Here is a 27,210-nt window from a genome sequence, read left to right as displayed (position 1 = left end):
TGGCAACCAGTTCAGGGTGTAATCTGTCTCCTGGCCGTTGTTAGCTACGATCGGCTCCTTCTCCCCTGCAATCCTTGTGAGAATAAGCGGTTCAGAAAATTAATGAATGACTGAATAAAACAATAATGCAATGACTACCACCGTAAAGGCATTTACAAATGACTAAGGAAAAGTTTAGTGTGACCAATGTCAAAAGCTTTGCAGGTCCAATTCAAATGAGTATAATTCAAATTCCTTCTCTACACTGAACCCCTTTATTGATAACTCTTGAATTCAGGAAAATATAGGGATTCCGAGTCAAATGATGTCCTGCTGTCAATGCCAGCACCGAGCACAGCATATTTTTTTTCTTTTCTTTCTTTTTTTCTATTTTTATAAAGATATGCAACTCTTTTTCATAGCACCATTATGGAATCGTGCTGAAATTGAATAATTCATAAGGCTGCTGCAAATAGTCAACAGTGGCAATTGTGGTAAGAACAGGTTTGGCTCTAAAGGAGTATTATGTAAAGCGGTTAGGGGCAGCATGTTTGATTCTCTCGCCTGCTAGTGAAGCAGTGGCAAGGCCCTCTGAGCACAAGAGGACATGGCCTGTGCCGTGGAGCCTGCAGGGCCATTCACAGAATTAACCAGGCCAATTTAGCTTTGGAGCAGAATTGCTCCAAGTGTAGTCTTATCTTACTCTAGTCTGGTCCTTTACTATTTCATAATAAGCATTTGCTCCATTAGGTTTTAGAACAGGAAGCATTGTTTATTTTTTGATTTCTTTATCTATTGTTGCTGATCCAAGTTTGCATTGTTTTAATAGACTGCATATATTTCATCAGAAAACATTGAGATTTGTCTGGCATTGATCAAATAACCATTCCCTTTGATTCCGAATCCATTTTCAGTTGTTTGATTAATCTTTTGTGTTCCTTTTCTTAGGCAACATTGAATACAGCTGTCCTGCCACAAATGAGTGTGAAATCACAAAACGGAGACGCAAATCATGTCAGGCTTGTCGCTTCATGAAATGCCTCAAAGTGGGGATGCTGAAAGAAGGTAAGAAGAGTAAGAGCATTTTTACTTTCTCTTGCACCCATAAGTACAGTATTCAAAATATTATCTTTTATTTGAGTGTAAAAAACAGTTGTCACCCTTAACACACAAAGGCTCATGAATGAGCTTAGGTTTTTTTTCTCTATCCCAGTCACTCAAACTACCCGATTGTTGAGACATTCGCTTTTCTTACTCAACCTACACATCAGGAAATAATGGTCACTGTAGCTAGGGAAGAGAACAAAAAATATGCTGAATTCCAGCATCTGACTTATAGAAATACAATCGTATTTCATCTGTTAAATGCTGTGCTAAGTGAGCACAGTGTCAGCACTCCCTGGCATATTGATTCTCTAAATGTTTTCTGAACATCTCTGGTCTCTTCCTGTGAATCCACCTGAGAATTCCCAGACAATTAAACATGTTTTGGATGGAATGGTCCTGCTGGGTTTTCCCTCTCCCTAACCTCTAGGATCCCCGTGAGACTCCTAATTGTAACATTCTGTCAGAGACACACTAAGCTGCTCTCCCATACTCCAGTACATTAGTGTTTGTCCTTCTTTTTCTGTGTTTCTCTTTTTATTGCTTAGAAATGATTATATTACCAATGTGGCATTCTATTTTAGCTTGAAATGCTTAAAATATCAGGATGTTTCTTGTCAAATTACTTTTTCCTTCTCTGAAATGCTAATGTGTAAATACTGTTAAAGTAAAATTCTTCCTAATGGATATTTAGTATCTTAAATACTCTGCCGAATAGAATTCTGCATAAAATTGCCGACTTTAACGTTCTCTGGCAAACTCGCACTGTATATATTCTGACATTATTCCTCCCATTATTCACCGAAGAGAGGGATTTATAGATGCATATATATCCAGCCGCCACCTGAAGCCAGAGTCGTAACCTATATGGATCTTTCCGCCGAAACTGAATCCCCTGGACTGCATACAGTCAGATAAAGCCATAGTGCCAGAAAGACAGAGTAATCGCATTACTATCTGATGAAAAATGTATGCCAATATATCATCTTGGGGAGTACGAGACTACAAAAATATGTAGTCGTGGCTATAGATGAATGACCAGTGTCAGGCCAGAGTAAAAAGAGTGTAAAACTCAAATAGGCAGACTTTGGCTAAGCCTGGGGTTCTAATGCAAACTTCCGTCCATGCAGCACAATCTTAGAATAAGAATGTCACATTTGCGGTCGTCTTGTTTCACAATGGAAAGCATTACATCATTGCCTTCATTAGCAAGAACCTGCCGCATCTTTGAAGTTATGCAAGACTTTCTTGTTGGAAGGCCCCTTAAAAGTGTCACCTGAATGAATTGGAAATAGGGGACACGTGATCAGTGGCCACTGTAAGCTTTGTGAAGCCGTCAGCTCAACGCCATGTTGAGGCCTGCGTGTGGAAATGGCTACCACTCATGTGACTGTGGTTGCCACTTACTTTCATTACAGCTGAAAGGTCACATTGTGTGCCAATGGAAAATCACCTAATTATAACTTTACTGCTCTAACAAAGGTGCAGCATTACTGTCTAAAGAAGAAACACAAAAACAATCAAAAATTAATGGCACTGATGAAAGGTAGTGTAGATCATACTATGCCGCGCAGAGAGCTGGGTTGTAGATTTACTCCGATGCGTTTAAATATCTGATAAATAGTTCTTTGTATTTTGCTAAAAAAGAAAATCTAAGTTTTCCAAGTCACTGATTTATGTAAAGCGTGGCAGAAACATGAGAGTAAACATGATTTGCAACAAGAGCTTTGAGTTTCTCAAAGGTGGAAAGCCACTATGCAACTATAATTTACCGTTTAACATTTACCAAAAGATATACACCTCAAATGTTCAGTATCTCAATAAAATTTCATTTCTCAAATGCAATAAAATATTGATTGTGTAAGGTTTTTTGCACTTACTTTAAGTACTAAATTCTACTTTCTGTTCTTATTAGGCCCATTCATCTAAAACTTGGTAATTTTTCACCTAAATCTCTATTCTGAAATGAAGAACATTTTTATACATATATTCCTACTTTTACTTTAAAACAAAAGGGGAAAAAAGCTTCAATACAACGCGAACAAATCACTTTTATTGAGACAGTTTCTTAAACAGATGTTCTATTTCTGTTAAAACTCAATATAACTGTTTTTAAAAATGCCATCAATGTAAACCAAATTACAGATCCTCATGCATGGGATAAATAGGATTGTATATATAGGTACTTAATTTGTTGCTTAGAATAGGAGATTTCTGCTTATTATTATATGCAAAATACTACTTACAATTAGTGTTTAAAGTTTCTTTTTAATATTTAATATACTAATTTACCACCTGAAATAAGTCTGTAAAGCTTCTTTTCATCTTAAATTCTATCTATTTTCTATTTATTATTATTCTTATTAGACTACGATTTAAATAAATGAAATTCTTAATTGAATACTTTGCTTTAGTCACATAATTTAGAGGAAGTTTAAACTTTTACATTGACCATAATAATTTGAAGTAACAGTACTCTTTGATTATTAATGTGGGCCACACTACGTACCTCTGACTGCATATAGTGGAAATAATCAGTTCGATTAAAAGAGATCTGCTCAGAGCTTGTGTTGAGTCGGTGTACTTTCACTCTCACTGTATAAAGGAGGAAGTGATCAATAGAAGAATCACATGTCAGAGGCTACAGGTTTTTCCTCTGATCAATGGAAACGGGTCAGAGCTTAGAGCAAGGGAGCGGACAAGATACTATTGAGAGATTACATTGACATCGCTCAGTGATGGTTGGTCTTTGCAGCAACTTCCTTTCCCTCTCACTTACTCACACACAAATGCCAATACAACCCAGGTTGCAGGCACAAGAGCAGAAAAAAAGCTTTTTTAGTCAATTGAAGTCTTTCTACTGGTGAGCTGTCCAACACGGATACGTTTTAAGATTGCATGGTTTCATATGAAATAGCCACAGAACACTTGACTTTTACATGATAAAGTCTACAACAAAACAACACAGCACATTGATAACCACAAAATGAGATAGGTGACCTAATTGCTGCAATGAGGCAGAAATGCATGCTCTAAAATGTAAATACTTCTTTAATGTGGGCTATGAGCCAATTGATGTCCTTAACTGATGGAAGTTGTTTTGATATGTTGAAATGTTTAATACACTGCACACTGTTGAGTAGATCAGGTGTGTAAATAAAAAAAATAGTGCTAATAATAGTAACTAGTATCACTCTGAATCATTAATGACAATAACTCAGTTTTCTTGCGGTTGTATTAATGTATAATGTGTAATATAAGTACCACTTCCATATAGTGTTTTCATTCAGCAGTCAGGGCAGGGATGTCAGCTCACCTGGGAACCTCTGGATAACCTGTAAATGGACTACGTGACAAGGGTGTCAGTGTGGCAGCCTCTTGTGTCTGAATATGTGAAAGGGTCAACGTGATTCTTTCTCTCATCAGCGTCCGTGATTAAAAACACTGACGAGCATGCAACGTTGCGAACGGGCCCGTGGAAATAGTGCTGACGGCAGTTTAGCATGGCGGCTTCCTTGAAAGGCGAGGTTCACCATGCCTTGCCAGGTGGCCTTCTGATTTTCCCAGCTAAAATAGGGTCTGCCTAAGCCCCCCTTGGCATTGCCAACCATCCCAGACATCCTGACACTTTCCCCAGGGAGAGAGACACAGAACAGGTGAGCGACTCAAAATAAGGGCCCCTATCATGGCCGGCCACACAAAGTAAGTGAAGACAGGCTCTTTTGTAGGAGTGTGCTTGGAAGGGGATTATTATTGTTTTTGGAGAGAAAGAGGAGCCGCAGGTCAGCTGGCCCCAGCCCCCACCCTGAAGCCTGTGCTAATCCGTGCACAAATGCCAGCCGCCTTGGCCAAAAGCCCTCTCCCCCAGCACCCCACTTTGAAGAGATGATACCCGCACTCAACCTCTGCTAGCCTCGCCGCGCTGTGTGGCGGGCCATAAAAGAGTGAGATGACTTCAGATGAGGGGGCAGTAAAATCTCTTTGCACATTTATAACACACCTACTGTTTACTATGGAGAATGCTCAGCAGAGTCAGACCACTTACAGTGGAGGGCCACCAAGGGGACATATGAACCTCACAAAGGACCCTATAATGACCGGTCCATGTTGCATGGTAAAGTGAATGAGACTTTTCTTAATGGCAGTTCTCTTTCACAACACACTTCTCTGAGCCTCTTGGACAGTAATATGAGGCTGAATCATGCCAAGTTTTAATTCCTGTCAGCATCTGTTAATTATGACCAGGACTGCTCTAATTAAAAGAGGCACCGAGCTACCTTCAAACGCCGGCGGTACACCGGCTGACACAGACACATGACTCAACTGGTTGAGAGGATCATGGAGAGCGGGAGTGGAGCCATCTGGCAGTGGTCGGGTTCATCGGGTGAGCTGCAAGAAACCGTAGAAAGTGGTGACATCACTTGAGGGGAATTTTCCATAGCTGTGTCATTGGCTGTATTAAACAGCATCAAATACTTTAGATTTTTTTTGTACAATTCCAATGATGCGACAGAGATTAACAAGCTCCCTAAAAATGTCTTTACTGGACTGATGTTAAAAGAAAAGCTATCAGTGAGTATGCATGTAAAGTGCAGGTGTAGTTGCCATCAGATTATTCCTTGTGTCTTGCTGGAAAGGATGAGTCTCTGTTGGGAATTGGGGGTAATTAGGTTAGTGGGTTGTCAGTGTCAGGAAATTGAAAGACAATCCTAATCAGATTTGGGCTCCTAGGGAATCAAATAATTCATAGAAGTGAAAGAAATCTCTATTTTACAGTTAGATGATAGTACACTTTATGACCTCGCCTATGTGCTGTAGCTTTCGGCCTTCGCGATAAAAGATAAGTGCAGAGAATCAGGGCTTTATTTTGCATAAATCCACCCTTGAATCCTTTTTGGTAAATGGCACTTTTGTTTTACATTATCTGATTTCCCATTCTGTGCATACAGCACATCCAAACTCATCCTCTCCAAGAGCATTTACTGATGGGCAAATTGTATTAGGCACATTTGCAGTGGCCACAACAATGGCCAGGTTTGACACTGTCCTCCCTGTTATAAAGTGATGAAATCATCAAGAAAGTGCTCTGGTCTGTGGTGTTGTTCGCTCCGAGGACGAAGCAAGCTGACAAATTATCCCCTCACCAAACACATTTCATTGAGCCTCTTCTCATCCACGCTTTAGTATTAAATTTGTTTGGATGCTGCTTTATGCATACAAGGTAAATTGAAGGGATTTTCCCTCTTGACAGAATTAAGATATCAGGGCTGTTTAGGCTGGATGGAAGCAGTGACAGGCTTGTATAAACATGGGGATGCAGGAAAAAGGTTTGCATACATTTGCATTGAATAAGTGAATACCGGCGTGGTCATATCAAATGAATAGAACAGCGGAGATTAAGTATTTTAACTATGAAGAAAATGAATAGAATAGAAAAGACATCCAAATAGAAACATTCTTATCAAATAATGAGATAATAAATAACTTATGTTATGATGAGGCCGGCTTGACATTTACAGTATCGGTGTAGAACCTGGACCCCAAGGTGTGGTTGAGGGTGATAAGGCTCTGTTGCTGCTCTACTGAAAGAGGGGTGAAATAAGGGTCTTTTATGAGGAAGTAATACCTAGTTATCTATGTGGTGTATGACAGCGGATGTTTTGTTCACTGTCTGAGGAAGTGAGAGACAGTACATTTACTCATCATGTTTCTTTTACCTGATCGTAAGGACCACACACAGCAGAGCTCTCACTCAAGCAGAAACAAGTAAAGAGCCAATTAGTATGCAGTTCGCCTCACCCAAAAGCTAAATAATTAGAAGGCTAGTCTGTGAGATCATTGACCCTGCATTAAATATTCATATGTTTAGACCTGCTCTGGGCTCAGCTGTGTCACAGTAGACTAGCCAGGCATGGACCACATATGGAAAGACAGCCTTTTCTCTGACATATCCTCATACAGACGCGCACGCTTACATACACGCGCTCTTTCATGAGCCTTTTATGTTTATTTAGAAGCAGGCACCCAATCAGTCCCCCAGGTTTACATGTATCACTTGTAAATATTTTCTTGACTACCTGGCCAGTGTAATTTGTAAATTGCGCTGTCTTTTACTCCAGCCTAAATCTACTGAAAACTTATTGTTTCTACTCTGTGTTTCAATTTTTCCTCCATAGGGGTACGCTTGGACCGCGTACGAGGGGGCAGACAGAAGTACAAGAGGAGGCTGGACACTGAAAACAATCCATACCTGGGCTTGGCACTCCCCCCTCCTACCAAAAAGCCTCGTGAGTACTGCCCTGTCACTAGCCCATTGTCCCCCTTCTCTGTCGCCCCTCCTCTACCAGGCGTATAGTCAGTTAAAGGTTAGGCAAAATTTGAAGCTCAATAACATTCCCCTTCTCTGTATTGTTTGGGCCAGGCAGATTTTATTCGTCAGACATGTGGGCCAATATTATCCAGGAGCTCAAGGACAATCGGGACATGTACATTTATTTTGTTGCAAATGAGATTTTAAACCATCCGTTTGACTTGATACATGTATCACAATGATTTTTTTTTAATTCATGGAGCTTATTTTGGGTTTCTTTTACGATAACACATTTAACATCTCTTTCGCTTTGTCCGCCCTTCCTTTCTCCTCTACCCTCAGTCACAAAGATAGTATCTCATCTGTTGGTGGCAGAGCCAGAAAAGATCTATGCCATGCCAGACCCTACAATGCCGGAGAGCGACATAAAGGCTCTGACCACACTGTGCGACCTGGCTGACCGCGAGCTGGTCGTCATCATCGGCTGGGCCAAGCACATCCCAGGTATAATCTTACACTATGCTCTTTAACCACTCGGCTCTACCTGTTTTTTTCCTCTTGTCTTCCATTCCTCTAGTTTGCGCTTTTACATACAAATAAGCATATGCACTGACAAAGATAATTAATGGCAGACGCTCGCAACGCAATTTGCCAGGTGGGATAGAGGGTGTGTGAAATGACTGTGGAAGAAACAAATCAATGAACTGCATCTAAAATCTCAACATTAAATGGAAAGTGGTATACACTGACCTACTGGCAATGCATGCTGTAATCACATGGGAGACATAGAGTAAAGTTAGATCTCGTCCTCTCAAAAACACATCATATCACACACCGACGCACACATGAACGTACGAAGGCACATTCAGCACAAGCACACACACACACTCGTTGAATTATTGATGGGCATAATCGTGTTTCCTCTTTGGCCCTCAGACATTCTGATAGACGAGGTGTTAGGTTATAAGAGGCTGTTGAATTAAGGACACAGCGCACCTCACGTCAGCAGAGATTTTGCTTCCTGCGAGAGTTTCTCTCTCATTTTGACAAAGAACACATTGTTTGGCCCTTGTTTTTGCCACCAAGGCAGATTCTCCTTGATCTTGAGCTTGACCCCCATAACTCTATATAACATCACAGTGGTGTACGATGGAGTAAAAGACTAAATGACTGTGTGCTCCTCGGCCACTTCCATAACCCTTTCTTAGTAGCACAACTTAAACAAGCACAGCTCTCACTAACACAGATTTTCCTTCTCATGCAAGCATTATATTATACCTTATGTCAAATCAAGTGAAGCGATACATCTCAGTTGTTATGAATTTATTTTCCTCCAAGTCAAGTATTCTATGTCAAATGCATTTTGTGCTGAAAAGGTTTGAGAGTACTTTTCAGAAGGCCTGGTATTAACCAGGTACAGATCTGATAGTAAGAAGATTAGCGGTGGCCCTTGGGCTCAGCCCCAGCCCGTTATGCATCTAAACTGTTTTCATAACTCCCCAACTGCTGTGCACGGTCAGCACGCTGAGAGTTTAACCAAGAAGCTTACTCAGGACTGGACCTCAGGCGACCTGGTAACACACATTCTCATTGATCAGTTGCAAAAAAATGCCAGACAGTTGCAGCTGATCACAAACCAGCATAAAGTTGCTTTCTAGATGATGCAGCTGTATAGTTCATATTGATTCCAGTCCAATCCATTCAGTGTTAAGTACAGCAATTTTTCTTCAGATGCCAAACACTTGCCTTATATATATATAAATATATATTATGTCTTCAAAAGAATCCTCATTTAAAATGTTTCCCTCAGACCCATAGAAGCATCATCAGCATATTACATGAACACATTATCTAGGATTTTGTGTAGCTGTGTTGTGATAATCAGATTATACGAACACATATTGCATATTGCGTAGGTGCATATTGTTAATGGGATTTGTGTCATTCCAAATGCGACGTTAATGATCATTTAACCCAAAACCTAAGGCAGTAAGCCAGTGTGTCTTCTGCTAAACAATGTGCAGTACCTGCAGTACTGTTCAAATACGCTTATGAAGATTATTCTGCTCTGCTTTTAAAATAACTAGTTGGGTTATGTTTTATGTTTGCAAACATAACATTATCACACAACATTGGCATATAAAATGGACTGGTAGCTGAGTGCTCTGTCTGCCACATTGGTGGTGTCTGTATTAGCCCAGTAGGTGTCCTCCAGCCATGAAATAGCAGCATAATTGAGTTGTACATGGCTGAACCTGATCAGAGACGGTTCAGTGGTTTTGCCACTCCATGCGCTAACTCTCCATGCACCAAAGCAACCTCGGGGTAGCGTACCATGCGTTTGCAGTGAGCTGCAGTCTGCTGTGGGACAGGAGGGGTGTAGAAGGGTGATTGCATTCTGATAGATTTCTGAGGCCATAGGCGATGGAATTAAAATGATTAACAGTTCATTATGAACTAGACCATATTGATTAGACTACTGACAGATGGGCCAATGACTAAAGTCCAAATGTAACAATTCAAAACTCATGTTAACTGGCACTTGGCGCTTTGAATAGGTTTTTTTTCTTTATGTTGACCGAAGCAAGAGGCAAAACGGAGGCTATCAAAACATTTTAGATATTAACTTTTACAAGGCGCAAAAATCATTTTTGAGTGTGGTTGGTATATATTTGAACGTTTTGCTAAATTACCCAATATACTAATAATAATACTGTATAACAAAGTGCCATGTCACCTTTTGGGTGTGTATTTTATGAAACTGATAATTGCTCTGGATATTCTTATCACTAGTGTCACAGCTCCAAATAGCACCATGCAGAAGAGTCTAACACGGCTGTTACCTAAGGTGACGGGGTCATTAGTAGCAATGTTAGGGGGATGCTGACAGATGTCTACTTGTCCCTGTAGGTGTTAACAATGTTTGACATACTATAGAGTACATAGTAGTCCACTGTGCACCCATTTTGTCCCTGTGAAGCTGTAATTTACCTTGTGGAAGAGGTTTAATATTTCAGAGAACACGGTATATTGACAGCTACAGGTTGGTGGAAGCTGCTTACTACTTTGACGTCGATGCCTTCTTCGGGAGTGACGAGAGGCGAGTGTGACCCATGATCCCCCATGTTCCACTCTGAATTCCTTTCCACCCACAGTGGGAATGTCATGTGCTCATATGTAAAAAGTTGCAATGCATGTGACTTATACATGAGGGGCTTGTTGTGTGGTGTTTGCCGACTGCCGACGCGGTTTCCGAGGCTGGTGTGTTTTCAGCTGGGAATTCTTGGGAGGCTAAAGGGCCAAGCAAATATTGACACTCTGCCGCAGCCACTGCCTTCCTCCTAAACAATAAAATGTATTTTTGCTCTGGTATTGGACCCATAGAATAAATATAATTCATACAATATTTTGGTCTTCTACCACCTCGTGGTGTAGCAGTTCATTCGCCTGACTTTGGTGCAGGCAGGCGTGGGCTCAATTCCTGCTAGTGACAGTATGATTGGGGGTGCCGATGGTCGTTTGTCTCTCTGTGTGCGCTACGGCTGACTGGCGACCAGTCTAGGGTGTACTCTGCCTTTCGCCCGCAGACAGCTGGGTTAGGCTCCAGCAAAAATCCATTAAAATTTCACCAAGTTCCACTGATTTGGCAGTTGTGATGCCACTCCTTATTCTTTGTTAACTTGTTATATTTAAGTATTTAATGTCAGCCCGTTGCCTCTTAATTTGACTGGTAATTATCTGACATGTAAATTGTTAATGTGCTGCTAACAGAGATATTACGTTAGCGTCATGGTAGCCTTCCGCCATAAAATCCACCAATTCCACCTTCCTTCCTCACAAGGGCTCTTGTTTTCTCTTTGCCATTAAATTGTGAAATCTACTTACTGAGTTGCCATCTTGATCCCACTCAAGCATCGTAATCTCCTTGTAATAGAGTGTGAATACTGGCCAGCAATAAATCAGTACCTCATCAGTGAACTTTATTAAATATAGACATCAACAGACAGCTCGTAGTATATTCAATTTACCCACTGTCGTAGGCTTCAACACAGGAGATAAAGATAGATTGAGCAATCAGGTGCATGCTGAAGCCTAAGACTGAACAGGAAAAGAGCTGGTGGAAGGTGGAAAGGCTACATGGAGATTGAGACAGGACAAAGCATATCAGAGACAGGCAGACAGTCAGGAGGCTCAAGCATCAGGATGGGGAGGTCTAACGAATGGGGTCGGGTAGGGTTTTTTTTACCCATGTGTTATGTTACATTAGAAGGTACAGCCCAATATTGTCATATTATATGTCATAATGTCAGCTGGACTGAAGTCAATTTTTGTACCTCTGGAATACTATATTTGAACTACAGCAATTTCATAGTTAGGGCTAATTTATGCTTAAAATATTGATGTAAACATCACAACACACATACTCTAACACACAGAAATGTTTTATCCTGTATCTAACCCTAAATTTCTATAGGTAAAATCACATACTTTTTACTGTTTTGCCCTTTAAAAATGGCTACCCCTAATAAAAGTGTGGGGCAGTTACATTATACAGTAATATCCCATACCACGGAATTACGGAGAGGGTAAAAATATAATAAAAATGGATTTGTTTGACTTAAGTTAACCATCCAGTAAATGCTTTAGCTTAATAATAAAGACAACCTGCAAGTAAAAAAAAATAACTCAAGAAGCCCTGTAATTTGCTGTGTAAAATGCAAGTATTAAATCATTTTGAATACACTGTTTGCATTAGGTCATTACTATTAAATTATTCTAACGCTGCAAAATTGAAAATCACTTTGTTGTCTATTCTATGTTGAAACTGCTTGAAGCTGAACCATCAGAAAATCATGAGACTCTGGTATGCCTTTAAGAGACCATCAAGCCTGCTCCATCCCCTCATTAAGCTGTGCTGCTTCATGACTGCAGAGATAAATTAAGCGTAATTATGGCAATGATTAAAGGCTTTTTTATTCCGGGAGTCAACCAGCAATATCTAACATTGGGATTGGTCTGCAGATTTCCAATTCTGGGGTCAGGTGGCCAAGCGGTAAAAATTAAAGCAAGTGATTACTATATTCATTCAGTGTTCTTTGACCTCATAATGCTCACAGCGCATTGGTCAAATCTGTCATTTTTTTATGTAATACATACAGCTGACTCTCAGGCACTAAAGATAAAAAGAAACCAGATTATTTCAGACAGTTTGATAATAATACAATCTTAATGTCAAGGAAACCCTTGTTCAACATTTTTGAATGTCAACTATAGATGAAATAATTTCTGTCATCTGCCACATTATATTATCAGGTTGTTGGTATTGATCCTGGTGTTGCCATGTTAATTCCAGTTCCTCTCTCTGTACACGTATTCATACAATCCATTACATAACCCTTACATATACAATCATACATTCTTCCACTGCAGATATAACAGTTCTATACAAACCAATGATTTGTGTGTTTAAGTACCATTTGAAATGGCAGGCTTTGATATAAACGGAGTGTTACACAGCATGATCCTTCTATTCAGTTTGAGGATATAGTGGTGAAAAAAAAGATGTGCTCAGTTAGAGGCAGTTTGGCTCGAACTGGAGCCCAGGGAGCACTTGCCTTGGCTGAGGTGAGATTGCCACTGGGCACAAGTCTTTAGGGCCCGCTTGTCCTTCTGATAACTGGCTATGAAAGATCAGCATCCGTCCAGCCTGAATGACTGTCTATCTCTCGTTTGCAACCCCCTTCACCTCACTCTAGACCCCTTCACTTTATGCTCTCACGCCTTTTCCCTCACCCTTATCTCCCACCTCTCTACCCTGTATCTTCTTCTCTTTTATCCTCCAATTCACTTTTTTTCTGCTGCCATTTTTTCTCACCTTCCCTGCCTCGCTGGCTCCTCTATGTTGTCTGATTGAGGTTGAGTTACGAGGGGGCTGCAGCTGGAGGGGGCCGCCATGCCTCGTAATTACACCTCTTTTTATTACCCGCGCTAATGGCCCTCAGGGAGAGGGAAACAATAATAAATTAATAGAATATGAACTCCAGCTCAACAGAAATCTCCCGCATTTCATTTCGGCCCATCCTGTCCTCTGGAACATAAAGCAGTGCTCTGATTAATCTCCGGGAGGTTCGAGATGGCTGCCTGTGGGTTTTGTCTGCCCCCTCCTTGTTGATGCCGACTGGCGAGATAAAGACAGAGATGATGGTTTTGACTTTTGTCGTTGCTGCTCTTATCCCCAACCCTTTGAGCGGAGGTGTCGTTTAAAGTCAGTAAGCTGCAATTCTTTTTTGCAACTTGATGGAAGTGAATATGTCAGTGTTCATCATGGACATGTTTTGCATCCTGTAATCTTCAAAATGAAAATTCCTTTCAGCGTTAAATGACCAAGGTAATGCTCTGCTTTGTTATTACTCTTATTGTTTTGGCTGGGTGGGACTTTTAAATGCACTCAGCAGTGGAGTGGAAAAGGCCCTTCAAATGTGCAGACAGGCCTCTCTGATTTGGTCAATATCGTGTCATGTTTGGTCAAACCCCACCGTCGGCAGCCAGCTGGAAATGAAGATGTAAATATTGATATTTCATTAGAGGAAATCACCCACTCTGGCGGCACTTAACCGGGCCACCTTCAGAGTGCGGCGGCCGGAGCGCTGTGTGACCTGCGGAGTCGGGAAGTCACTTCATTACTCGATTAAATTGAGTGGAAAAAGGCAAGGCAACGACACGAGATCCCATTTGGAGTGATAATTTCGACCCTGAACAGAACAGATGAAGCAGCGGGAAAACACCACCTCTCCATCTCACAACAGCGGATTAAATTTAAGGACTTTTAGCGTCAAAGGTAATTGTAGGCTGCTGCGCTATGTGCATAAAGCTGAGGGCTGCGCGCTGCATCAGAGCAACTCTAAAGCCTCTTCAGCAAGACTCGGACAAGGCCTTCACACGAGCTGTCACATTGGGAGCGCCGTTTTAGTTCTGCTTCAGCCCTCTCTGCCATTAAAAGGCTCTACAGAGCTTTGGCTGTGATTGCGATGCCAACCTGATGTGGCAATCAAGAGGGCGACTATGCTCCGATGACAGTTTCTCTCTGGCCAGTCCGCATTCTGTCTAATTTAATGGAAACGTATGCAGACAAGGAAATAACACAACAAAGCATTTTAACATTCACTCCGAATACATTTAATGGCGCAGGCTGTTCCAAACTATGGTTTATTGCTTCCACTGATTATAGTGAAGTGCTTAGAGTGCTTTCAGCAGTTGTTGGTGTGGTTTAAATTCTTCAGCCCCCTGACCAGTCCTGCCGGACTGTTAGCACTCGAGTCCGCAGACTATTGATTCCCCTTCAAAATGTGAAGGCCCGCGCATTCTGATCCCAATCTCTTAATTAATGTATCCTGCAGCTCTTCCCCTGCAGTGGTCATCACCACGATAAGGGGAATTGAACACAGGTACCACTCAGCCATGTTCTGGTTCCTTTTCTGCAGCTTTCCCAGCCTAGCATTTATTTCTCTGTGTGTTCATTGTTGTCCCGGGCAAAGACAGATAAACAGAGGGACTGTTAGTGGCCCCCAAGTGTGATTTTTTTTTTAAGAAAACGAAGGGCATAGATGTGTTGAGCAGGCACTGGTCAATACTGAAATCTATCGCCTCTTAATCACGTAGTGGCAGGTGGCATGGCAACAGCGAACTTGTAAAAGCAATCATGTTAATCATTGCTGGAGCTGGAGAGCCTAATATGCTGTCAGAATGGGCCGCCTGCAGGCACAATGGGGGGAGGGAGGGACACTGTCAAAGCGTGGGTTGCGTGGGGGTTGTCGCCTTGACAGTTTATTGTCGCCTAGTATCTGGGGAAATAGACATTTAGATCGTTCTCTTTATAAAAACCCTTTTTTTCAGTCCTCCCAATTTTTAGCAGAGCAAATCTGGGTTCTCTATTGATGACGGAATGGGGTGACGCACCTGAGTTGCTGTTAGAGTACAATTGAGACAGGATTTCAACCATGTGACTGGGCTTTCTGTGTGCATGCTCTGTGCAGGCATTTGAGCGAAAGTGTTTTTCCTGTCAGGTCTCTTTTCCTGGGTGACATGTTTGTTTAACTTTGTCAAGTATTCCCTCCTCACTTCTTTTCTCCTCCATGCACATTTGTGTCATGTCCTCAACCTCTACAATGAAAACTCGTCCTAGTGCTAATCCCCGGCTCACCAACACAAGTATGACGGGATACAAGGGGTAACCACCTGGCTTTGTGCGTCCCAGACCTTTGTACTGATTTACTGTCGTCGCCCAGAGTAAAGCCCACTCAAACACCCTGACACCTGCTTCAAAGCAGACCTTCCTGTTTGCATTTAAATTTAAGCAGGTGCTTTCCATGTTTTCCTCTGTATGTTTGCACGCTTGGGACTCATTTGTTAATGATTTTTTTTAAATCATCATTTGGAAAATCATAGGTGTTTGTTTTTACCTCAACTAATAGATTTTGAAACATAAACCAATACCATGTCAAAGATAAATGTATTTAAGTAAAGGTGTGGATTCAAAAAATGAAGCCTTATTAAGTTTGTACTCTTCCACACTAGAATGATTTGGCATTGGTAAAGGGAGGTTCATTTGTTTTTTGTCTTTTAAAAACCCTTTACTAAATATTTTGCCGGTCTCTCTCAATATACCTATATAGCTCAATATGCCTCAAAACACATTTATTCCCCCCCTGTGCCCTGCCAGGCTTTTCTACTTTATCTCTGGGAGACCAGATGAGTCTGCTGCAAAGTGCCTGGATGGAGATTCTCATCCTTAGCATCGTATTTCGTTCGCTGCCCTATGAGGACGAGCTGGTGTACGCCGAGGACTACATCATGGACGAGGAGCACTCGCGGCTGACGGGCCTGCTCGACCTTTACGTCTCCATCCTGCAGCTTGTCCGTAAATACAAGAAGCTCAAAGTGGAGAAGGAGGAGTTTGTGACCCTCAAGGCCATCGCTCTCGCCAACTCAGGTGAGCCGCTGGTATTTTTTTTTCTTTTTTACCAGTAGGATTTGTATTTTGAAAGAATTCGCTTTTTTTAATAGATTAGTAATATTTTCACTTTGCTTATTATAACATTAAATGCAACAGTTGTTCGAATACACACACACAATTGAATGTGCGATCATTTTTAAGAATCATAGTCATATTTTGTTTCACTTTTTTCATTACATTGTATTGCAGTAGTATTTTCAACTGATCTGAAATATCCATTGTGTCTGATAGAATTTCAAATATTTTTTTAAAAAAGTGTTTGTTATATTTGACAAACTTAGTTGACCAACGAGTATGTCGACCGTACAATAAAATTGAGGTATTACCTAGCAGTTTTGAATATGACATTTCTCACTTTTCCAAGACTTTTAGCATGTAACCTTTAGTTTGTAGCACGAGCTGCACAGATGGGAAGAAGATAAGGGCAATGCACGAAAAAGAGCCATAGAAAGGGGAGAGCTTTTTAATTCAACTGCTTGCGCGTTGTGGTATTTCTCCTCTACTATCTCCATAACAGTAGCTGCAGGGCACAGCAGTCACTGGAGATAAATTTAGCATTTCATTAGGAGCACAGTGGCTGTCAATAAAATGTGTTAAGTCGAATGGAATGAGTATCAGGCCGTGATAGAGCTCGTTTGTTCCAATGCAAAGATGCCACGCTGCTATTGACAGCCTCCTTTTAAGGAAGCAGGACCTGTCCCCCCCACCCCTGCGCCCCACCCTCAATCAATGCACACTCAGGTCACCAGGCCGCTCCCCCTTGTTTTGTCCAGGCTGAAAAATAAATATGCTGATGCAAGCTATTTGCTTTTAACAGCCGAACGTTGATCACGAGGTGAGATGGGGGAAGAAGGGGAAGAGGAAAAAGAGGGGGGTGTCCGCAGCGTTAGAACAAGGTCCCTGGGAAATCATTCTCCTGGGAGACAACCCCCCGCCCCCCCAGTCTGACAGCTGTGAAAATTCATAGCCATTGATTTTGTAATTAGCAGTTTATCAATCACATCGATGGGCGCTCATTGATGGATTCCGAGGAAATTGTTTCTTCAAAGTTGTTTTTTAAGTCCAGCTCTCCTCCAAACACAAATGCTACTTGATCTTCCCTTTTCCGTACTAGTGTCAAGGAGAAAAAAAATAATGTTGTATTGTTCTTCTTAGGATGTTCTAATTGAATTATTACCCTCGTCAATTATTATATGATAAAGGAGCATATATATAGATTCCATATATTTAGAATAAAGTTATCCAATCCAATCCAATATTTTATCACAAGCATGGCTAAATAATATTTCTATTATACAGGGCAGAATTGCTAAATACGTTAAAAGTTAAAAGGAAAATCCCTGTTAAATATCTATGTACTGAAGAAAACCTAGTTTTGTGTCTTTAAATGTTGCTAAAAGGTGTCATTAAATCTGGCCTGAAATATTTGTGAGTTTTACAGTAGAGAAACGGTGTAAGAGTGAAACAAGAAATAACCTAATTTGAACAAATTACTCATTAGGGTTGTGTTTTCTATTCCGGTGTAAATCTAACATAAGATAATTATGTTCTTGTTCTTGTCGCTTCTCCCTCCCCCTACCTTGCGCTCTTCCAAACGACCTACTTCATTTCACCACTGCGGACTTGAAAGCCGTCATGGTGAAAAATGTCTCAAGGTTTTGGGAATACGCTCGTTCCAGTCAATGAATACAGAGCCCAGTTTGAAATCTGTTTTGCCTTTTTATGGCCCCACGTGGCCAAATGCGTGGCGCCAAGGTGAGACGTGTGAGGCGGGCAATGACTCGTCGCCTCCGGGGTGTCAGACGTTGCTTAGCCATTGAGAGGCGTGCCACCACGGAGACTCCCTTAAAGAGGAGAGAGCTGATAGTAACAGAGAAAAAGGCGACAAAGAGAGAGACGCGTGTAACATGATGCACTCAACATGTATGTGGCCTCAAGGCTACACAGGTGGTCGACTCAAATGCGACTTGAATTTAGCCAATTAGGCATTGAGGCCAAGTTTGTGGCAGGTTTTCACTTCTCTAGTGAATCCAAGCAAAGAGGCTACATTTGTGTGTTTCTTATTTTCTGTCATATTTTGTCGTCTTAATGCCGGAAAATAAGCAAGCAATTATTAAATAAAAAGTGAATATGCATTATCTCCTCAAGCTTACCCCTTAAATTTTTTCACAAGCAAACATTTTTTTTCCTTAGCAGATTAATATAAAAACAAAATCTATACAGATATAAATTTTGCATCTGCAGTTATGTATCATGTGAATACATTTTCAAGAAATATGTATGTTTTTCCATTTTAATATAAAAAACTAAGTAGGCACCAAAATCAATTTTGTCACATTAATTACAGACTTTCCATGACATTCAAGTTCTCTAATGGAGCCCCCATTTTATCTACTAATAGTTGTTTGCCTTTCCTAAACGGCTTTTTAATGTGTACTATTAACCCTTGATTCATGCCATTGTAACGGGGAATAACATTGATTTTCAGTGGGGGTGGTCAAAGGCCGTTTTAATACGCTGCACAGGACTGCAGAGTTCGAAAGGAAATAAATAAAACAAAGCACATGTTGTTGTTTCTTTTATGATACATTCTTTGTCCTGTCTATGGTTGAGATCTACTGATAACGTGTTCTTTTCCTCACCTCACTGCACTGAAAGCACTTTGTATCAATCATGGGCTTTCATTTTCACAAATCCACACACCTTCATTTCATATCAGTGTATCCAAGTGCAGCGCACATTTCTTCCTCTCCCTAAATCTTGTGTGTCCCCCTCTCCTTAGACTCCATGCACATAGAGGATATGGAGGCTGTCCAGAAGCTGCAGGATGCTCTTCACGAGGCCCTGCAGGACTACGAGAGCAGCCAGCACCCAGAGGACCCACGGCGGGCGGGAAAACTGCTCATGACGCTGCCCTTACTGCGGCAGACGGCCACCAAGGCTGTGCAGCACTTTTATAGCATCAAGGTGCAGGGCAAGGTGCCCATGCACAAACTGTTCCTGGAGATGCTGGAGGCCAAGGTCTGATTCTTGGATCTACTTTAGTGCTGCCCTGTGAGACTTTTTGAAGCACGATTTGGGGGTGGGATGGGGGGTCCTTCGGAAGGGAAGACCACAGCTTGGCGACCTCAGCTTCCTCCTGTAACACTGGGACACCATCTTTAAAAAAAAAAAAAGAACCAGAAGCAATCTTGGTTATTAATATAAATGTAAGAATGATGAAGATTAATTTAAAATATATAAGAAATACTATGTACAGTAATCATTTCTTTTGTTAATTGTTGGTGGTCATGCTCCCAGGTGTACCTCAGCATCTTCAGAATATGTAAACAACGGCAGTAACAAGAAAAATGATTTATTTCGTTGAATTAATTCTGAAGACAGCCGAGGTGGCAACGACAACATTCTCTCCAATGTGTTTTCATCTGGGGTGTGTATATATTTATTATTGGAGAACTGCGTGTAAAGTTTAAAGTCTGTTGATATCAGTGGCCATTTTCTCTCTCCTTCACATGCAGAGAGGAGAGAAAGAAAAAAAAAGAAAAAAAGAACTGCTTAAATGTGAACTGTTAACACCTCAAATGTCCTCGGACATCCAGTACAGTACCTCTCGGGAGCAGTGTGGTCAGATTGGAAGGCTTGTTTAATCAAACTAGCATAGGCAGTTACACTAGTTGGTAGTCTTCTTCTGTAGTGACTCAGCAATAAATGATGGTGTGGGAACGCCAGGCTCAACCTTCATTTTTCACGTGCTTGCTCGCTTAGATTCGTCGCACGTGCGCAAACCGTTCCTCGTGACAGCCATTGAGCTCCAAATATGCCCTTTTTAGGCGCCTGGAAATGGAAGTTCCAGGTGAAAGCTGATCATCAGTATCAAAGGCTTTCTGTAGAGTGGCACTAGTCCAGGAGATTCCATGTTCAAACAATCAGAGGCCCATATGTCAAAGCGCTCTATTTTGGAACCCTTTAAGCCCGTGGCACAGTCATCCCACACACTGGGAGCAAGGTGGCCAGCATCTGCTCTCACCATCTTAGACACCTTCTATCTTTAAATAGCTGTCGGCATTCATAGAGCCTGGAGCAGCAAGGTAAACGGCAGGTGCACAGACACTTCATACCGGGTTTATATTTAACCCCGCTAGAGGTTGTCGTCTGCATGGCGGCGGGTACGCGGACCGCTTTGTGACCCTCGTGTTGACACGGCGGCCTGTGCCGAATGACACAATTGCCCAGCGGCTTGCTTCCCGGGCGGGATGGCCGAGCTATGCAAGAAACAAAGTGTCAGCATGTGCCATGCAAAGCCAACAATGTGTCACTACAAGGTGTGATCCCTGCTGGGAGAAGGAGATATTAGTCTCCATTTTGCTCCACATCCATTACGCCGTTACTCATTACTCTGTGCTCAACTTCTTTCTGCTTACTTGTGAGACATGCCGCTTTACACCACTGAAGGATTTTATGAGATGTAATAAACGGCGCTGTCACAAAAATACGATACTGTGATCAAAGAAGTAGAGACAGGCGCTGCCATGCTCATGATAGCAATGGCCAGCACGTGTCCAGTTTTCACTGCACCCTAAGGTCTATGTTATGAAGTCAGACCCCCCTTCACCAATTGCAAATAAACATCCCAACTCCATTGTTGTGACACTGTTAGTTCACTTGCGCGTTACAACAGGGACTGCTTCTGGTTGAAATCATGCTCAAAGCATGCTATTCCATCAGATCATTTTCAGAAATCATTTTAATCAGTCACATGTAACCTGTATATCAGATTAATAATTATAATTCATTTGCTTCACTGGCAAGAAACCTGTACTTATTTAAATGAAACTGCTTTACACAGGAATCATTTTCAAAATCAAACAACAACAAAAAAGTTTGTAGTAGATGACGAGTAGCCAACAAAAGTTTTTTTTTTAAATTCTGTCCACCTTGTACGTGACACTGTTTAACATAAAAATGTCTTACAGTACAAGCTAATTGTGTAAATATATCAGCCTTCAGTGCAGTAGGTTGCCGAAGTACCATTGAAAATAAAGTATGCAGCGCCCTGCTGACTACTACCTCACTATCATTTTGTCAATATTTCTCTCATTTAGCATCCTTTCATCATCTGTACTACATAACTGTGACCTAACTTGAGCCATGTTTTTTATCCTCCCTCAGCGCTCCTTCCAAATGTATTTGGAACTGTAATTACTGACCGTCCCATTCACTGTCACTGATCTGTTTGTAAAGGTAACGCATGCTTCATGTTGATCACATGACTTTGCCATCACTGGGTGTGAGACCCCCACCCCTCCACACTTACCACACCCATGATGGTTATAAAGCGGGTATGTTTTTTATTTTGTTTTCGGACTGTTTTTTTTTTGGTGTGTCACTATTGGTCTCTCTGCAGATAGGGCCAGGCAACTGACTCCTTGTTCCTGCAATTTTATTACAAGTAATTACGGTGTGATATATATCATTTGCAATGGTGTACATTTGTTACCGCTGGTCATTCAACCGTCAGTATTTGTGTCCATTCTGATTTTCAGTAAGGTAAGGGATCAATGAATTAAATATTCCCTGAAATCTGTCATTCTTTTGTATACATTTTTCCCTAGACAAACATACATATGCAATATAATGCACTAAGTTAGACCTACGATCTGAAGGTTGACAGAAAGTTTTGTATTTTTATTATAGGATTTTGTATGAATTTCACTGTAGTGAGTAGATGGCTGCCGCTTGATGGTGTAGTGGTTCACTTGCCTGAGTTCGGTGAAGGCACGATTTCCGCTGGTGGCAGTATGATTGTGGTGAGAATGGTCGTTTGTCTCTGGGTGCACTACAGCTGACTGGCAACTAGTTTAGGGCGTAGTCTGCCTTTCACCTGAAGTCAGCTCCGGCAACCCTCGCGGCCCTTACGAGGATGCAGAAGATGCATGAAATAGACGGGTATAGGTGGATTATTATGAAGGAAAATTTGTTTGTACGAGGCAGAAGGTTAGGGATTTTAATTATAGTAGATATGTATAATAGATTTGTACATTAGCAGCGTAACTCAAATACATACTAATTTAATTTAGTTGAAAGGTACATTCTGATTGAAATAGCAATCGGTTTAACTGTCCTCCCTTTTTCTATTTTGTGACAAAAATGATATAGCCTAAAATATATTAACTTACATAGGAAAAAAAAAACAATACGAGGGGGGCAAACTCATCATATTGAGTGGCTAACAATGTCATTATAACAAGAAAATGTCAAAACGCATGCACATACTTAACTTTTTGAAAAACAGTAGTCTGTTCCACTCAAGACAATATCGATATTATATTAAAACTATTCAGAATGATGGCATCGATGATGTGAACAGACAATAGTAATTCAGTCTTTTGGCTTATCCTTTCTTACTAGCATCACTACTCTAGTAAATGTCCTTCTTCCCACCCTCTTTTATATTGCAACTATACAGTCAAAACATATTTGGACAAAATTAAGTAAATTTGTTTGTTCAGAACTAATGCTTTTTTGTTTTACTTGCGCTTTTAAGCTTTCTATCAGAGTGAAGTACATGTCAGTTGCATCTGCTCAAGGCCTTCAGAATCTTCCCTTGGTTGATAAAACTTAAACTTGCCATAATTTTCCTTTCAAAATCATTCTCACAAGACCAGAGAGCTGGCCCGCAATTACATTGGTATTTTCTCCTCCACTCATTGATTGGTCAGAGCAACATTTCCAACATGAGCTGAGAAAATGCATTTGTAGCAATCAGCACACTTAAAATTCCACACCTCAGATATGCTTAATGTGTTTCATATTATTTGGTTTTGTCTGTTCACAGATAAATATTGATGAATAGCTTCAGATCACATATACTACCGTGGTTGTGTGCACTGCATTTTAGGCTTCTTCACCAGCCTGTGTAACCATTCATCTTTGGTGTCCTAATCGAGCAAAGAAGGAGAACAAAAAGCGGCACAGAGCACATCCCCGCAGACCAGAAACGGATGGCAGTAAGTGGCACAAGTCGCATTTATTGCCTCCACACTATGACCATCAGCCAGTGCAGCAGAGGCGTTGCAAATGCATCGGTCACAGGAAACAAGCATACAGACATGTTAGCTGTGAGGAGGATGGGGAGGGCTGTATTATTCCAGAAAGCTGATATTCCAGGGAGTTCAAGTATTCCCTTCTCTATATAATTATATGAGCCAATTTCCCTTTTTGAAATAATGTCTCACGAGCCAATTAATTGTAGTAATCCTCAAACGTGGAAACATCATGTATAGGATGAAGACAAAGACAATGAATGCCCAAACTTTGTTACTTATTCGCTTTCTTCTTTACATCAGGGTTACAACATAGTGAATCCACCTTGCTTTAAGTGCGATAAAAAGCTGTTGTGTTCCTTAAATCTTTTTGGCAACATGTGCTTCTTTCAGTAAAAATACGATCCCGTAGCATTGGCCTGAATTGATACTTCAGTCTCACATACAGTGCAGCGAGGTAATCGTAAAGCCCGAATTGACAAGTCCAAACACCTACAGTTGGCGTACGAGCGTCTCATCGAAATGCGACGCCGCTCACGCGGGCGGTGTGTTTCATTATTCCTGAAGCAACACTGATGATGCAGAGAGAAAGGATTACACGTCAGGGTGAGTGATTGGCTTTGAACAGAGCTGCTGCACACACTTTGCATCAAGTCCATGCTCAAATTACACTTTGCTTGAAAACGGAGCACGCCGAGGCCCAGGAGAGAACTGCTGCCACATTAACCAGGAGTGGGACACCTTCGGTCTCTCTCACAATCATTCTCACACACACTTGCTCTCTTGCACTCTCTTTTTCTCCCTCCCGCACACAGATATCACAAGTTTTGGTTGTCAGAATATCATATGAGCACTCCCTATGACATCTGTCTTGTTTTTCAAATTTATTTGTTAAATTACCTATTAATTACATCACTATTAGTGTTGCCAGATATTGTTGCGTAAAACTGGTAAATCATGTTTTTTTTCAAGGGTTATAAAAATGTACATCTTAGGAAAATAAAAGTGTTCCTGAAAAGTTCACAGCATCACACAAAAATGTCACAAAATGTGTATACGTATATTGAAATTATGAGGTAAACGTTTCAAACTAGAACAGCAATTATTCTTTTGGAAGAGTGGCAGCATGTTGAAACACATTATTTTGTACTGTTTGCCAGTTAATAGAAAGGCATTAAATCGATTTTGCAATTATTATGTATTACTGGCATTATATACATTAGTAGATGAGCAAAGAATATTAATTGTCAATAAATTACACAAGTGATTTTTGGAAAATTATGATAAATTAATTGGATAAATTGCCACAGCACGCAGAATTATGTCGGGAGTCATTGCAAGCATGGCCTTTATTAAACCCCTATTAATTTAGCTGTAGTAAAATTCAAGTGTTGTTTATTAGCATTTTTCATAATCTGAACTCCCAAAAAATTAAAGCAGTCACTTAACAATGCATTGGGGCACCTAAAATGCAATGTGATTAAAACCTTCAGTAAACAATGAGAGATTAGCCGTGGATCCATTTAAAATAAATTCCATTACGTTCCTTCAGTTCCTGTTCCACTGGCTGTACACATGAGCCATACATCCCGCACCTCTGACCCAGTCCACAGCTCCCTTCGGCCGATCGATAGGCTGTCAAAGTGCCTCGCAGGCGCAGCGACTGCAAGCCGTCTGAGATTTCGCCCTCTCATTGTCCATCTTCACTGTTTTAAGTGCATTTATCAGGTTACACGGCGACTCTCCTCCGCACTAATGCACAGCTGAGCAGCTGTCCTGAAAAACCTAATGGCACACATGAGCAGACTTTTGTCCTGTTCGACTCCGGGACTTTCACCAGACTCTTATGCAACTACAGTTACAATGAAAGGTGAGACAATGAGGTTCACCGAGTACCATTTAAATTCCCACGTAAGGTGGGTAGGTGTCACATCACAGGACAATCTGAACAAGATGCTATAAAAAATAAAAATAAACTATTATTTGACCAAAACATGCCAGTGGCTTTAAATCCCTCCTGTTTTGACTTAAAAGCACGAAAACAATTAAGAGACAAATGCACTAGCAGAGGCTGCAAAGACTTTCCAACCTTGTTGAGAAATGACTGCTTTTAGGCCAAAACTGTGTTGGGGCTCACTTTTACCGATCCCGGTGGGTAATAAACAATGCATGCGCACACACAGACACACACATTCCCTTAACGTTAACTGCATGTGAAGGGTTTTATTCCTTGCTTTGAGATTTATTTGCCGCTCTGTATCTTTATCTGTGGGATGAAGCTGTGAGGTAGCAGAAATATTTCCAACTATCAACACAATGTATCTACCTCCAACTATACAGAACACTGTAGTGGGAGGTGTGCATAGTTGTGTGTGTTTTGAGGAGGGGTCTTCTTTCAATGTTTTATTGCCTCTGCCATGTATTTACACGTTCTTATGGGCTTTTCCAATTTAAACACTGCTTTGGAAATAATGAAGGGAGATAAGGAACACTGATAAGAGTGGATACGTCCATCAAATGGTGGAAAAAGCCACACAGGCTCATTGCAGCATTATTACCAAGGAGCGAGAAAATGCTTTGAGCTCCATTATTAGGCTATTGCCTCATCTGAGTGGGCAGCTATCGGGTTTTTGGTGACAGTTATGTTAGGAGTTTTTTTGTGTCACTTTCACAAGTACCTCATCAGATAAGATAATGATGCCTTTTACTAGCATCTTTTGAGTGAATTTTGAAACACACAAGGAAATTCTTATAGATTATTAGTTAAAGGCGTATTCACACCAGTAGTGTCCATAGTTCGCTTTCTTTGGTTCAGACCAAAATCCTTTCATCCAAAGAAGACATAAAGAAGTCTCTTTATCACTCCATCTCAAACCTTGACTTACATTTGCCTTAATGCCTGTGGCTACGGAAGACTGTTATGCATAAATAGGGGATTTCAGCTTTGGTCGGAACCACATGGCGCTCGCTTTCACACATCAGGTGGTGTATAAGTGGTAAGCATGTCCACCTCACAGTTCTGAGATCAAGGGTTCAATTTAATTTAAATATATTGGTTTACATTGATTTGCATTATCTGATGAATTGTGAATTAAAATGTAAAAGTAAGGTTACCATTGTGTTCATTTATTGTGGTGATGGGCAGTTGTTTTTTCATCTTTTTCTACACAAATGGGTATAAGTACTTCTATTTTATAATCATTCCTAAAACTAAACTTCATGTTTTGAACACTCTTTAAAAGCACCATTCTGTATTTGTGTGTGAGTTGCCTGAATGTCTCCCAGACTCACAACTGGGATACCTCCACGGGAGGATTTTATCAAGGCCCAAAGGTGCTCGGAGGAAATGGTCCAACTCAACTCCATAGGGAAACCACAGATGGGCTTGACCTTTTGCAGTGTGTCAAGCAAAGGTTAGAAATCTCCACTGGCCTTAAAACAAATGCACTTGCTCGCTATAATGGAGAAGGCCCCTGCCTCTCGCAGTTAAAACCAGCCTCTCGGCCCCACGGGAGAATTCCCTCTCATAGAATTCTCTCTGCGTTTTCCCATATATACAGTACACAACCACAGTTTGGATGATGTAAAATTAGGTTAGTTGTATGTTGTTTTTAAAACTTTTTCAAAAATCATGAACCATGAATAAATGTAGGTTGTTAGAATGGCAGTTCTATTCTTACTACACTGTTACTTATACTCGGCTATCAATTCCGTATCTGATCAGACACCAAAGACTGGATGAGGGACATCACACATCCTTT

At 41.0% G+C, this 27,210-nt stretch overlaps 1 protein-coding gene across 9 annotated transcripts in view; it reads left to right on the top strand.

The window, feature by feature from the left end:
* Positions 1-21,993, top strand: part of esrrb (estrogen-related receptor beta) — a 49,203-nt gene extending 27,210 nt beyond the window's left edge. For 7 of the 9 annotated variants that reach the window (XM_077621530.1, XM_077621529.1, XM_077621525.1 and 4 more), the window contains 5 exons: positions 928-1,053; positions 7,260-7,370; positions 7,736-7,897; positions 16,113-16,382; positions 19,189-21,993. In XM_077621530.1, coding sequence (XP_077477656.1) covers positions 928-1,053; positions 7,260-7,370; positions 7,736-7,897; positions 16,113-16,382; positions 19,189-19,433 — 914 coding nt within the window. In that variant the 3' untranslated portion in view covers positions 19,434-21,993. The remainder of the gene's footprint in view (positions 1-927; positions 1,054-7,259; positions 7,371-7,735; positions 7,898-16,112; positions 16,383-19,188) is intronic. The other 2 variants (XM_077621526.1, XM_077621523.1) reach the window with 1 other exon arrangement.
* Positions 21,994-27,210: the final 5,217 nt, after the last annotated feature.

Source organism: Stigmatopora argus, chromosome 15 (assembly GCF_051989625.1).
Source record: "Stigmatopora argus isolate UIUO_Sarg chromosome 15, RoL_Sarg_1.0, whole genome shotgun sequence".
In the NCBI taxonomy this organism is placed as follows: domain Eukaryota; kingdom Metazoa; phylum Chordata; class Actinopteri; order Syngnathiformes; family Syngnathidae; genus Stigmatopora; species Stigmatopora argus.
The sequence above is the reverse complement of the archived record's forward strand: the minus strand, read 5'-3'. Positions and strand labels throughout refer to the sequence as shown.